The 14,278-nt window shown below is 50.7% G+C and overlaps 1 protein-coding gene across 1 annotated transcript; it reads right to left on the reverse strand.

The window, feature by feature from the left end:
• Nucleotides 1–3,222: 3,222 nt before the first annotated feature.
• On the reverse strand, nucleotides 3,223–14,029 carry SSUH2 (ssu-2 homolog). The gene is made up of 9 exons (XM_049826613.1): nucleotides 13,900–14,029; nucleotides 12,822–12,882; nucleotides 12,036–12,160; nucleotides 11,333–11,395; nucleotides 10,338–10,423; nucleotides 8,795–8,887; nucleotides 7,605–7,710; nucleotides 5,583–5,690; nucleotides 3,223–3,517 (listed from the first exon to the last, which is right to left on the reverse strand). Exons 1-9 carry the CDS (start codon nucleotides 14,017–14,019, stop codon nucleotides 3,371–3,373), a joined length of 909 nt encoding a protein of 302 aa, XP_049682570.1. The 5' UTR covers nucleotides 14,020–14,029; the 3' UTR covers nucleotides 3,223–3,370.
• Nucleotides 14,030–14,278: the final 249 nt, after the last annotated feature.

Raw genomic sequence — 14,278 nt, forward strand, 5'->3', positions numbered from 1 at the left:
CAAGAATGTATTTATTTTTGATCTAAATATAGTTGAAGTTCTATTTAAAAAACGCCAGGAATGGCAGGACTCCCACCCCAAGGCGGTCACAGGGGGAGGCGGCACCGGGCGTTGGGTGTCAGCTCCTCGTTCCCACGTGTGCCTTCATCCAGGGATGCTCGTCCCACCTTGGCTGGGTGACGGCTTGGCACAGGGACAGGAGCCCAGCAAGTGGGCGCGGGAAGGGCTGACAGCCTCTGGCTGCTCCCGCTGCCTCCCCCTCCTGTGCCCAGGCAAGACACGGGTGGCCGCAGCGTTCCCCCGCGCACAGGAACACGGGCGGGTTTGAGCATTTAGCAGAAAGCAGCGAGCTACAGGTCCCGAGATCGCTCCTGCGGTGTGTGCCCCCCGCCTCTGGTCCCGGGGGGCTGGGTGGGAGCCGGGATATTGCAGACGGAGGATGTCCGACCAGCCGTCCATCGGCTGCCACAGCGGGATCGGGGTCCTGACTGTTCAGAGACCACCGTTTGGCCCTTTCCATACTGGCAGCAGCAGCAGCAGAGAGGGTGAAGTTTATCTCGTGCTTCAAGAATGACTCGATGAGAGCGAAGTGGGGTTTGTATTTGTTTCTGAACAACCACTAGCAACTGCTCAGTCCAGAAGGAATCTGGCCTGATGACTATTTAGGCTATTTGGATTGCTTCTAAAGCTTATCCAAACTGTCTGGTCCCTCTCTGTTGGTGGCTCAGAAGAAAAACGCCCTCCTCTCTCTCCCCTTTGCCCCGATGGTGTTGTGTGGTCTTCTCAAACAACGGCACGGTACCCTCCGTCAGCCTTGGGGCCAGCCCTCCGCGGAGGATGGGACCCTGCCTGCGGATGGCCGCCGGTTGCATCCCGCTGCCAGCCCGGTCCCCTTGGCAGGGCAGCCCTTTCCGAGGGACCCCAGCACCAACGCCGGCACCCGCTGCCCCGCGCTGCACGGGCCACCCGGTACGATGAGCTGCAGGATCAGCTCCTCGGGTCATTTTTCAGCCTTACGCAGGTCAGGGACTTGTTTAACCTGAGTAAGGCCCGACTAAAACTGCATTAGATGCATCTGCCGAAAACAATCTGTCACTGCCAGGCAGGCAGCCTGCTTGATTTATGTGCCCCGCTGGCCTGCTCCACTGCGCCTGGCTCTAGAAAATGCGTGTGTATCTATATGTAAGTACACACACACTTATATGGATATGCACATATAAATATGTATATATGGGAAGGAACAACTCTGCAGTGCTGTCTAGGGAAACGTGCTCTTACCTCCTTCGTGCTCTGGAGTCTCGAAGTTCTGAAGTGAAGGGTTTGCCAAAAAAAGAATTGACATCTCTGTGGATTTTTAAAGATGGACAGACTTTTGTTAGGAGCAGTCTGGGTGTTATTATGGGGCACGCTTACGTAGGCGTGCCTAGGTTAAAGAGCCAGTCCAGAATTAGCCATTAAAAAACCCTTTAAAGTAGGTGTTTTAATAAGAATGCCGTAAGTCTTTGTGTTCCCTTTTGCTGCAGAGCACCCGGTGGCAGTGGCGGAGGCCCCTCGGAGCCGCAGCGACCCAAGAGCGCAGGCTGCGGAGGTCGTGCATCCACCACCCTTCCCTGCGGCTCCTTCCCTGGGAGCACAGAAGCCCATTTGACTGTGGCTCTCACCATCCTGCCCAAACGGAGGCCTCGGAGTATGCCTGCACAGGGGTCCCGCTTGCAAAATCCCCCAGTAGAACCAGGTTGGTGACAGGCTGAAACCAGGTCTAATCTGACACCCCCAGCACACCCACCCTGGGGGCAGCCTTGGTGCCGGGGCCGATGCAGGAGAGCATCGCCCTGTGCCGGGAATGATGCAGGAGAGCATCACCCTGTGCCGGGAATGATGCAGGAGAGCATTGCCCTGTGCCAGGACGGCAGCTGCTGCCTGTGTCTCTCCCCCTACAGCAAAATCAGCAAAGCTCCTGTCTCTCTCGCTCCCTCTCATCCTCTCTGCTTACACACTAGCAGAAACCGCGTGGGGTTTTTTTTCATTTTGGGATTAGTGTTAGAAAACACTTCCTTTACAAAGTAATTTTCAACTCACTTGTTTAAAATTTGTCGACTGCTAAATGTGTTTCCCCAGTCATTTTTTTCCTTACTCTCACCCCTCACAATCCCCATTCAAGCCGACATATGGGTCCTTTTATTTTTTAAAAATTTCCCAGGCCCTCGAGCTGTGTTCCTCCCCTGTGGATTTTGCTGTGATAACCTACTAACTCAGCTGGCACTTCAGTGACAGACGAGTGCCAGGCTGCAGGCGAGCACATCCCCGTTGGATGCAGCAGTCTGTTGGGGGCTGCCAGTACCACCCATGCAAAACCCCTCCGTTAGGCCCCAAACAGCACAAGAACCAAGAACTATGTAAAAAATCAGGGCAGAGGAGAGGAGGTTTGGTTGGTTTGTTTTTAAATATGAGTGTTGGTATCTTTCTGTTTGCTTTCACATTTCTGAACTTTTTAGGGTCTGTTTGCTTCATTTCCTCAAGCTCTGTGCTGCAAACACAAGTGTTTGCACTTAAATTGAATTATCCTTATACCTAAAGCAAGCAGAGGTTCTCCTGCAAGTTTTTCTGAGAGAAATGTTGCAAGATGGCTAATAGAAAAAAAGGAGGATGTGGCAGAACTGCCTCCTCCAGGCACTTGAGCCAATACCCCTGGTCTGGATGAGGCCAGGGAGCGGGTGCTGTCCCCAAGGGCAGAGCTCGTCCCCCCAGCCCACGGGCACAGGGGTGACCCCACGTCCTCTCCCCCCACAACCTCCTGCTCTCCCCATCCCTGCAGCCGCCAAGGGCATCGCACGCAGCAAGTACAGCAAAGGCCTTTTAGTCTTAGGCAATAATTTTCATATTGGTACAACCACCCCTCAGATGGTGTTAGTGGGTATTTTAAAATGAAATCCTTTAAAGTTAGATTTGCTAATTGGATAGATTTTGAAATATATCATTATAGATTATGTCGTAACTCAGGAAAACTGACAAATAAAATGGGGAACGAAAGGCACCAGTCATAAACTGCATAGCTGGACTGAAAATGTCACTGTCAATATGCATCACTTTAATGATACAGCATTGCAACAAGAAAGGAAAACGTCCACCGGGGGAAATCTTTACCCAAAGGCCTGATCCTGCACCCGGTGGGAGGCCTGGAGCTGGCCCTGGCTCCGAGATACAAGTGATTTGGAGGGAGAGGCATCGTGGTTTTCCTCCCCTTCTCCATTTTGTTTGCAGTCCCACACCGGTGCAGTGGGAAGGTCCTGGAGCATCCCCAGTCCCCGCAGGCGCAGGGGGTCGCTGGGTGATTGCTGCCGTCATCGTGCTTCTCTCCCAGCACCGGCGCTCAGACGACGGTGCAGCCGCAGCAGCACCTCTCGGGGTAGTCCAGCGCGTGCACCTCGTTTTCGAGCCCATAGATGTAGTAGAGGTAAGGCTTCCCTGAATACTGGCAGTGAACTTCCGTGACGGGGATTAGCTCAATTGTTTGGCGCTGGGAAAAGGAAAGAAGGAAAAGCTCAAATTAAATAAGCAGTTTGGAGCAGATGCTCTATCTCGCTTTAGAGCAACTCATGTAGAGAGGGAAAAAGCCTCAACTTTCAGCCACAAACCTCGCAGGTCCGAGAGAGCTGCTGCTTTGTGAAGGGGTAAGAAAATCTGATGGAGACCCACCAGCCCATCACTACAGCCGTCAAAAATTTCCCTAGCTGCAGCCAGCACGGAGGAGCTAGCATGCTTCAGCCCTTGCATCCTAGACCACTTTTACTGCATTTATAGCTATTTAAGCGAATTCCTTAAGTCCTTTAAGCCCTTGTTTCCAGTCCTCAGTGTGTTAGCATATGCCTCCATCTCATGTGTGGCTGAGGTCTGCGTGTGAACGTGGTTCCCTCTCCTTGCCCTGAGAACGTGGAGGAGCCGCGGGAGATGGGATGTGCACCAGCAAACACTGGTGGTGGTGGTGAACCACCACCTTTGTGGACACACTCACCTCTGTCCCTTGGAAGCAGGAAGAGCTGTCGGTGATGGGCTGCACTGTGCTGTCTTACTGCAGCAGAAATTGCTGCAGATTTAACCCCTGCTGCTCTGCTCCCTTCCCTGTCTGAGGGTGAAGGAAGCTGCTTTCATCTCCACTTATCTGGTAATTATTATTCATGGCTGAATTACAGAAGATAGCCTGGTATCAGTGCTGCGGTGGCACTTTATCTCCTCATGGAGGGCCCTGCTTTGCTCCTTCCTTTCCTTTCCAGAATGAGTTCAGCAGTTCCTGCCCTTCCCTAACACCAACCAAATCCAAGTTTTGGTGAATTTTTCATCCGTAATCAGCCAGAACTGTCGCCAGCTCAAACCCAGCAACATGCCCCAGCCCCTTAGTGCTGCTCGATGGGATGGAAGAAGGAGAGAAGCCAAGTGGTGCCTGGCAGCCGGTCAGGTCTCCTGAGCAGCCGGTGCAGCCCCGGGAGCCGCACGGAGCCGAGGGGCAGGCGCCCACCCCGGCTCTCGCCTCTTGTTGCAATTTCATGCAAAGTCTCTGTTTTACATAAAGCTCAACGAGCCCGGCAAAGTCTGCCTGGCTCCAGCCCCTCCAGCCCCAGAGGGTAGCTGTGGTCCTGATATTTACCTCCAACACATGGCCAATGTCATAAGAAGCCAGAATAGAGTCAGCCAAGCAGAGAAGAAGAGCCTTTCCCTCCCTGCTTCCTCCAAAAGATGTTGATTATTAAGCGGAAGAACTTCAGCCAACGACAAGCAGAGGGGATGAAAAATTCAATGGTGGGGAAAGTGCCGGCAGAAGGCAGCCCGGATCGGCATAAATACCACGTGGTGCCGGGGATTTGGCAGGGCAGGAGGTTTTCAGCACCTGCTTTCCCATACAGCTAGAGGATGCTTTGGCTGGTGTGCAGCAATCTAGTGAACAAACTGCCTTTGATGCTGAGAAGTGGAAATTATAGGCTGGAATTAAGTTGGAAGACAGAAATTTGCCAAAGAGCTGGTTTTGACAGACCACATGGAAAATCAAACCATCTCCCTTTAAGTTTATTTTGGTCTTTCAGTTTACTTGCATTTTTAATGTGAAACCTTCTCTTTCCTGTGGGTGAAAAGACAGTATGTTCTAGCTCAAGTTTTGCATTTGCAATCATCTTTATAACAGCAGCAACAGAGATTACAACACTCTAGCGAGAATCAGATGGAGTGGAATCCTAATGTTTATTCAAAATTAGCTTCTAAGATAAAAATAGTGGTAATAAATAATGTTTGCCGGGGCTTTGAAAAGGTAAAAGGAACAATAATAACCACAGTCGCCTACATCTTTCAATACGTGGCTGAAAAATTATTTCCCTGGTATTTCGCTTGATAACTAAGATTTCTTTGATAATTAGGATTTCTTTTTCATTTGCTAAAGATCACCTCGAAATAAAAAATGAAATCGGTTACTATTCTCAACATCTTATTGTGTCTAACCATTAATCAACCTTCATTAGCTGACCCCCCGGGTGCAGGGGTGTGCAGCAGGCGGCGGGGGGACGCGCAGGCGGCTCCGCTCCGGGCTCCCCCCTTACCTGCCGGAGGATGCGGGAGGACGTGGCAAACGCCGCGCTGTGCTCTGCGACGGCTCGCTGTGAGGCCAGGGAGATCTCAGGATCGGGAAAGTCGATGATAGGGTACACCTGCAAGAAATAAACCCAGCCGTGGAAAAGAGAGACCCTATTTGTCTGGCACAAACATATTCAATTTCACCAGCATATGCAAGGAAAGACCTGGGCATATAATGGACATATGCAGAGTAAATGCTGAGCTCAAAGTCCCAAAGGCATGTCCATCCCACCCCAGCAAAGTGTAGAAGAGTCCAAAACGGGGACCGTGCCCCTCTAGACAGCAGTTAGTGCTGCCCGGGGAGCAGGACAGCACGGGCAGAGGCTGCTGTTCCCACACTGGCAGGTTTGGTTAAAAACCGGCACTGGGTGACTCGGTGACTCTGTGGCCCGACAGGATTCACTGTCACCTTCTTCCAGCAGTGCAACACTGTTAAATTCGAAAGGTTTTTTTAAAGCCTCTCTGTTTTCCCCCAGCATGTGGACAAATTAGAAAAGAAATACTGGGCTTGTGGGCAAAGCAGAACTAGTCATGAATGCAGCTACTTCTCGCATAGCCAGGAGTGAGAGCCGTTTATGCGAGGGGCCCGCTGATTTTAATGCTCATAGGACTTCAGATCTAAAGCATTCGTTGGAGAGTGACTCAGATGCTAAAGAATCATTCAAATCCCAAAGGGATTCTGCAACACCAGATGCAAAGTCTTCACTACAGATGCATGATGCTGAGTAATAGCTCTCTGGGGGAAAGCTGGTCCGTGCTTGGATGGTGCCTATCTCCCCGTCTTGGTACATGACTAAAGTTTTTACAGGTTACTGCAAAACAACTAATAAATAATAAAAAGGCAGAGTTAAATCCTCACTCATTTGCATTCGCATTAAAAAAAAAAAATCAAGCTGAGGACTGAGCAGTACAGAAATGGCATTGGCTGTAGGAAAGCACTGTGCTTCAGCCATTTTTTGACTGTTTCACCCCAGGCTCCTGCAGGTATAGAGAGGCAGATTCCCTCTGGGAGCCCTGTACCACAGGAGCTGGAGAAGAAATGTCCGGCACTGATGAACAACTTGTTTAAGGGCCCTGCACCCGCAGGTCCCCATGGCAGCACAGCGAGCAGCCCCAGCCCACAGCAGCATCTCTGTGCTGGATCCTGGCTCCAAAGCTGGTGAGATCCGCCCCGGCCTGCGGGATGAGCTCCCAGCGGCTCTGCAGGCAGGCGGGTTTGCTGGTCGATGGCAATGCCACGCAGCACTCCGGCAAGGGGCGAGAGCCACTCCATGGTCTCTCCCTGCAAAGCCTGCAGCCGACGGCGCTGACGCTGTGCAGGCGGTGGAAAATGTGCAATATAAAAAGGCCCAGGGATGGATCTGCTGCTGGATGTCTCCCGCTACTGCTGGAGAGCTGCGGAGAATGACTCTGGGGTGGGATTTCTGCTAGTCTGGCGATGGCCACCGAAAGTAGCCTGGGGGGTTGAGCGCTGACTGCTGCAGCGCGGGTTGGTCGCATTTTGTCAGGCAGAGAACCCGACCGCTCTCAGTTCCTCAGAGGAAGCTAAGGATGCTCTGTACTACCCAAGGGCAATGGACCAAAGCCACCTCGTTGCTTTGGTCCTGGTGCCGCCCCGTCAGACCGCACAGTCGCCTGCGAGTCCCCCTGCTCCTGCCAAAGCATTTCTGTTCCAGCCCGAGAGCTCCCTGGCCCCAATGCCCCCGCAGGGAGGAGCAAAGTCGCAATCCCCCAGTGCCTGCTGATGGAAAAAGACCCACTTTTGCTGGGTTTCATAACCCCATTGCTGCCTAAGTTTCTTCTGACTGTAGAAATGGGAAAAGCTGTGTCCCACAAAGGGGAACTGGGCAGCTTTGCTGGTTATTGCCATGTCCAGAGCAGCCACTGGCCACCGCAGCAGAGACGCGCAGCTGGAAGCCTTTTCACAGCCCTCCTCCTTCACAGCCGCTCCGAGAGGGATCCCCTCCAGCCCCGAGAGTCACACTCACCACCGCATTTTCATCTTTAAATATATTCTCTCCACTGACTTTGCTGAGCAGCTCTCTCGGGAAGTTCAGATGATGCTCAGAAACAAATTCAAAGACATTGTTCTTCCTGCAAGAGGGTGGGAAGATAACTGAACGATCTGAGGCTGGTTGCAGGGCACTGAGCTATCTCCAGGCTCTTTCGAAATGCCTGAGCAATGCTTGAGTGCTCGCTGATTTCCGAGGACCATAATCACGCCTGCCTAACCTTTGTGCGCTCCTGCATTACTTTCTAAATAACCTTGTATATGCAACAACTGTGGATGACTCTTGCATAAATAATCTTGAAATCAGACCTTCATGGTGATCACCTTGCCCTACGGCTTTCAGAGCCTCCTACTCCTTGCAGCAGGAGAAATCTTTCTTACATTCCCTTTCCAAAGCCACGGCTCTTATTACCGTGAACCATTTTGCTCTATTAGCTCTGGGACATGGGCATGGTTAGTGGCTGATGGTGCCTCCAAAGGAGCTGCAGGTCTAATCCGGCAGAGCTGTGCTTGGCCCCAGTGCCCCCCAGGAGTCCTACCAGTGTGACGGGCATGCCTGGGGCGATTTCCAGTCTCTCAGGACGGACAAGATGGTGTTCTGAAAACTGAAGGTCTTCACACAGGGTAATGGAAGGCATTTTGTACAAAAATGGGAAAGTGCTCAAGAAGCACCCGGCAGGGCAGGTAATGGCTTTTTGCTAAACCTCACAAGCTAAGATCTTTTTCAGCCCCATCTGCCACCTCTGGCACTAGAGCTCCCCAATGGGAGATGCCAGATCAACACCACAGCCGCCAGCCTTGGGCCGTCACTAAAGCCCCAGAACAAGGAGCTCAGCCACTGCCCCACGTCACCCCTGCCTGCTGGGGGCTTTGGGTCTGAGCTCGTACCAGGCAGCGGCTCAGCCGCTCCGTCTCCATTTCTGACTTCTTGAGTGACCGTGGACCATCCTTTACCTCTCTGAACCCACTTTGGCTCCCACCACCCCCCATGGACAAGACTGCCGTCATTAAGGACTAAAGCTGCCCTGCTAAGCCCCTGCTTCTGCCTGACCAAAGGCAATAAATACTCTCCCAGCTCCCCCTTAGGAAGCCCAGCTGAGCTCCCAAGCCTTGAGGTAAAATAAGGAATAGAAGTAACAGCTCGGAACTTCTACCCATGCTGCTTACCACCTTATCACCAGCTGCTTGAAATGTTGGAGCTTTTTCTCTCCCCGACAGGTCGCACAGGTCTTGCTGCCCCGGCCAGAACATGTATTGCACCTTTGGATGCAACAAAAAGCATTTTAAACAGGATTTTAAACACTGCCCACTTTCAGAAGCCTGCAGACCTGAGGGTGATTGATTTCAGACTGTTTGTGTAGCTCAGCTGGGTCAGCAGCTACAGGAGTCTATGATAGCACATGCACCGCACATACGTCTTCCTCTGGTCTCTGACTCAAGGGATGTAACATATTTGCTGGAAAAACAAATGACTAATGCCAGCCTCAGATCTATTTGTAAATGTGGAATTAGTCAAAGAATGTATTTGTACATCTAATTAAGGATAATCACAATTTCCCCACACATCAGTAGGAAGGCTAGTGTCACTTTGAAGACGCTGCTGCCTGTGATTCTAACAGATGCAGGAGGCATATGCTTGTGCATGGAGCATTTTGATTGCATCAGAGCAACACAGATTAGCAGCAGTTAACAACTGATTCATTAAGGCTCTTCAAGCCATCATTAGCCCCAGTGGATTCATGCTTTAAAATGACTGCCATGATTATGCACGATACCATCTCTGTTATTTTAAACTTAATGGAGCCACATAAACAAAACAGTTTTAGAACAGTGCCTTCTTTTTTGTCACTTAAAGTTAATTTTTAAGCCTGTTAAGTTTCATGTTTGGAAAAAGGCTGCACTGGCTGTGAAACCTGCCAAACCCCAACTGGGCGCTGCAGGAACCGGACTGAAGAGCAGCTCTGAAGTTTGCTGCTGCCATCCCAGGTCAGCTCCTTCCAGCCCCGTCCCACCCCCTTCCCCAAGCCCACCAGCATGGGAGGCTGAGCATGGACCTGGAGAGACTCAAAGTTGCAGCTCCTGAAGGTCTGAGAAACTCTGCTTTCATTGGAAAATCCAAACCTTTCTCCAGTTTCCCAGAGAAGCTGGGAAATACGACAGTCTTGTAACAGAAAGGTGAAAAAGATGGAAGAAAGGCAAGCTAAAAAATTTTTATTTTCCAAAGGCTTAAGAGCCTCTCTCACAAATTTGGGATACCAGCCTGGTTTCTGAATGCTGAGGGTGGGCCACACAGAATGAATAATAGATGTTAAAATGAAAGTTCATTTAAAAATCAGAGGGCGAAAAGACTATTTCTAATCATTTTTCCTGAAGAATAAAGCTACTGCTGTACTGCTTTATCTGTTAAGTGGCCTTCATGGTAGAAAATAGAAAAAAGGACACAGGCATGTAGAGCATGCTCCAACTCTGCACTGTAACCTCTGCCAGCAGCACGCAAGTGGAGCCATTTTGGCTCAGACATACCAGATTAAGGGCTTTTTTTCCCCCTACCAACTTTCCAGTATTTTCCTCCTACTGGCAGACTCTCAGCTGATAACCTCCACCAAGCCAGTAGGACTGGGATGACTGGTTTCTATTAAACATGGCCTAAGAGAAGCAATACCCTCCGAGCAGAGCCACACTAACTGACGTGCAGAGGAGCCCATCGTACCTTTTGCGACCTGCACCTGAACAAAGCTGGCATCTCTTTTGCTGCTTTAGTCTCCGCCGGGATCCCTTGCACGTTACACACCTCGTCTACAAATACACCGAAGAATTAAAATAGGTGGTGACTGCTAGAATATAAACGTCAGTTTTATAAATCAACAGCTTTTGTGCACATTACCAAAATAATTGCTACCTCAGGCTTGCAGAGAAAGGCATATGACAAATACGTACATTGCAAATAAAGAGCGTACAAAATAGCTCATAAATTGTGACCCTGGATTAACGAGGTGTTCCAGTCAAACTCACCAGTGATGCAAACTGGACACACAGTCTAGGTTGAAATGCCTTTTTTCTTACATGCTTGTTTTTCCACTGTTATTTAGTCATGTAGTCAATAGTATACTTCTATTTAAGTATTTGTGTTTAATCAGATACACTTTAATTAAGCGGCAAATTTGTGCAATGACAATACATCTTTTGGCTGTCTGGGAATATCTGTGCAGAAGAACAAATAAAGACAGGAGGCCAGATTGTAGCTGCGCTGGTACCCCTGGGTTAAGCCTCCTCTCCCATTCAGAAACCCCAAATACAGGACTGAGCATATCTGAAAGATAGCAAAGTTTGCTGTATTTCATGCCTAAGATCTGACCTCATTTCAACAGCGCAGAAACAAATTCTCCTTCTCCTCTCACCATCATAACACATAGGCTATCGATTGAGGATGGGGTAAGACATCTTTGCTACCTGGACAGGATTTTGACAAGCCCATTCAGCAAGTCTGCAGGACCCGGGAACGTCAGCTGGGAACTGGGCTGAACACGAGTGGGTTTGGGATGCAGGGTGGCAAAGGGGGAATAAAACAGAACTCGCCCTCAGATTTCCAACCCTCGTAATAAGTACAGTAATAAGGTAGCACGTGTTATAATTTTGCAAATGGACCCCAAACTTAGAGGAATAGGAAATGCAGGCTGCCTGGCAGAAGGTTTCGCAGCTCCTTACCCGACCTGTCCCGTGGCACACCCCGCACTTGGACCGGCCGTGACCGTGGCATCTGTGACAGTCCTGAAATCAGAAGATTATTCATGCACAGAGCTGCCCAGGGATTTCGGATATCTCATATTATGCACATGCACTCTTCCTGCATCTAAATTCAGTGATAAAATTCTGGTCCTAACAGGAGAGAATCCAACACCATAAAATTGTGCTGTACGACCATTAAAGGAGTCATAAATAATAATTATTTAACAAAGGCAAATGTCCACGTAGTGCTGGCAAAAGAAAGTAATTTTTTTTCTTTACTCATTCTTTCACTTAAAAAGTAAAATAAATTGACCAGCTACAGAGCTTGTCAAAAGCTAAATGGGATCTGTCATGCAAACAAATGTCCTGCTAATGTTGAAAAAAAAATTTAACAAAGGAGGAAAGGTTATCCAGTGCTCTTTCTTGAAAAGGTTGCAGCAAGATTTGTCCTCAAAATTCTAGAAGAAGAAAACACCAGGAAGAAGGGATCTCTGACTAATTTCCCTGGTGTCCAATGAGGAAAAACCCATGAAAATGAGAACTGTAGTGAGGCGTCCATCGAGGAGCTGAGGGTCCCGGGGAAGGGACACTGCCCTGGCTGGGGGCTGCTCCCCGAGCCCTGACAAGCCCACCGGCCGGGGAAGGGGGTCCCGCGAGTGGCCAACAGCAAGCGAGGACTCACCCTGACCAGCGCCGAGCCGGGCACCCGGCAGCGCCGCATCTGGCCCTGGAAGAGCGGGGGGGGCCTGACCTCCACGTCCCAGGGGTCCAGGGGGGCATCCCCGGGGGGTCCAGCTGCTCTGGGCTCTGCAGGAGGGATGGCATCTTATCCACCTTGCTGGAGGGGGTGCTTGGATGCTGGCCGGCTCCTGGTGCTGCTGGGGACCGGCCAACTTCATTCCCCATCCCCACGCGGGCGTCGCACCAGGGATTGATCCTCCGCGGTCCATGCCTCCCTGAGGTGCTGAGCATCCTCCTGCCACCACGGCACAGCCCCCGTCTCCCCACAGCCCTCCCAGCAGACCCCCTGGGCCAGTGCGGGCATCTGGGATCAGCTGCCACCCAAAAGCCAGGGGCAGGGGTCCCCCGCACTCCTCAGCAGGTCAGTAAAGAGCTCTGCTGCACGCAGGTGCCCATCTCAAGTCTTGACAAGCTTTGAGTATACATGGCACTCGGTAGGAAATCACTGCTGCGCAGGCAGGGAACAAATGGTCTCTGCTCCCTGGGCATGCCGCAAAACCTCCCCTAACGTGAGGAAAGCAATCTAAGCTTGTAAAGGAAGTCATTTTGCCCCAGGTTCACGTTTGCAGAGTGCAAACAGCCACAAGGGATCAGATAAACCTGACGCACGTTAAAGCAGGCTCAAGTCATCTCCAGGACCCACACGAACCCTGGACAGTGAGCGCTGCCACAGACCCCAGCACATCCCATGAGAGCTATTCCAGCGGGATTCGGGGCAATCACTTACTGGTGAAGGGCTCGAACGCCCACTCGCTTAACCTCGACTCACTGAAAGTCTCCAGTCGATACTAGAAGAGAAAAATCATGCACTCACCACAAAGACAATTTGCACAAGGCAGGCATTTAAATTTGAACCGTGACTTGCTAATAATGGGTCTCGGGAGCATTCCCAGACTCTTCTGTCTCTGAGTATAACTGGCATGAGAAAAGCCAGTTGGCACTTTCACGGCAAAAGTGTATTTTGCCATTATTTGGAGAATCCTGTGGCTTATTTCTTCGGGAATGCTCAGATAATGTTTGTGAGTAATCTGAATAATCTCAGAAGTGGAACTAACACCAGTGTAAAGGAAGATCTGCCCCACAGTGCCTATCAAAGGGCCCTCCCAGCACCCTGCTCCTCAATGCTCTTGCATTATCCCCTCCAAGAAGCCCCAGAAAAGGGAGCAGGCATGGGTACAGCAGCACTCCCCTGGACGGCTGCCCTGGCAGAACCTGCACCAAAGCCTGGCACAGAACCCACCATTTCGGTCTGTTGGGTACTGCCCCGCGGGCAATGATTCCCCAAACCAGGACTGACTCAAGAGCCAGCTACTAACCGCAGCAAGCACCAAATCTGCAATAACTACTTTCGGTGGGAGGAATGACAATAGGGAATCAAAGCCCACAAGTTTTCTGTGAAATTAAACACTGCCAGAATAGATTTACAGCTGGGGGGACGCGTGGCATTACAGGTCACTCTGTGCTTGCCTGAGCCCAAAATACCAAGCTGCAGGGCAGGTTCCTGTGGTTTAGGTAAGGAAAGGGCTCTTTTGCCAAAGCTAGGACGTCAGAGAAGGCTTCCAGGGGTTTTGCCGAGGTGGTGCTTTACTGTAGAGGAGGATGGACCTTTCAGCTATAAAAGCCTGCAGCCAGGTCTCAGGTAGACTTTTCTCAGAAGGCACTTGTATGTCTGCGTTTAAAGCAGGATGAAAGCCATTTTATTTAAGGAATGGATGGTTCTTCGTGGCCCGATGTCACTATGTAATTGGAAATTACCCCAGCCGCTCAGAAGAGGTGCCCAAGAGGCCAGGTCTGGAGGTACTCACTCGGTACGTCCCCAGCTGCCGCAGCCGCTGGATGGCCAGCGCTCCGGCGGCTCTGCTCCCGTAGCAGCATCGGGACGCCATGAAGCGCAGGAGGGCTCGCCTGGCCGCCGCCTCTGTCATCGGGGGCACGCTGGGAGGCAACGGGAGCAAAACAGGTTTATACTCTTAACCTCTCCTAAAGAATTAGCTGGCAACATTCAGTGTATTTAACCTACTGCAAAAAAGTGAAGGAGAGCCTGTTTGGGAGCACCCACCTCCTTTACACAATCACAGCTGGCATCTTTCTCATTACAAAAGAAAAAGAGATTTGCATTCCAAAAGATACCTTCATGTAATATGGGCAAAGTTAGTATTAAAGAGTGGTCTAAAATAAATACAT

This window comes from Accipiter gentilis, chromosome 23 (assembly GCF_929443795.1).
Source record: "Accipiter gentilis chromosome 23, bAccGen1.1, whole genome shotgun sequence".
Taxonomy (NCBI): domain Eukaryota; kingdom Metazoa; phylum Chordata; class Aves; order Accipitriformes; family Accipitridae; genus Astur; species Astur gentilis.

What these genes read in the sequence shown, in the direction of transcription:
- SSUH2 (XM_049826613.1), bottom strand. Translation starts at nt 14,019, where the DNA reads ATGACAGAGGCGGCGGCCAGGCGAGCCCTCCTGCGCTTCATGGCGTCC. An exon ending in CCGGCTCGGCGCTGGTCAGG is followed by an intron (nt 11,396 to 12,035) that starts GTGAGTCCTCGC and finishes TTCTGATTTCAG; the next exon opens with GACTGTCACAGATGCCACGG. An exon ending in TCAGGTGCAGGTCGCAAAAG is followed by an intron (nt 8,888 to 10,337) that starts GTACGATGGGCT and finishes TTGCATCCAAAG; the next exon opens with GTGCAATACATGTTCTGGCC.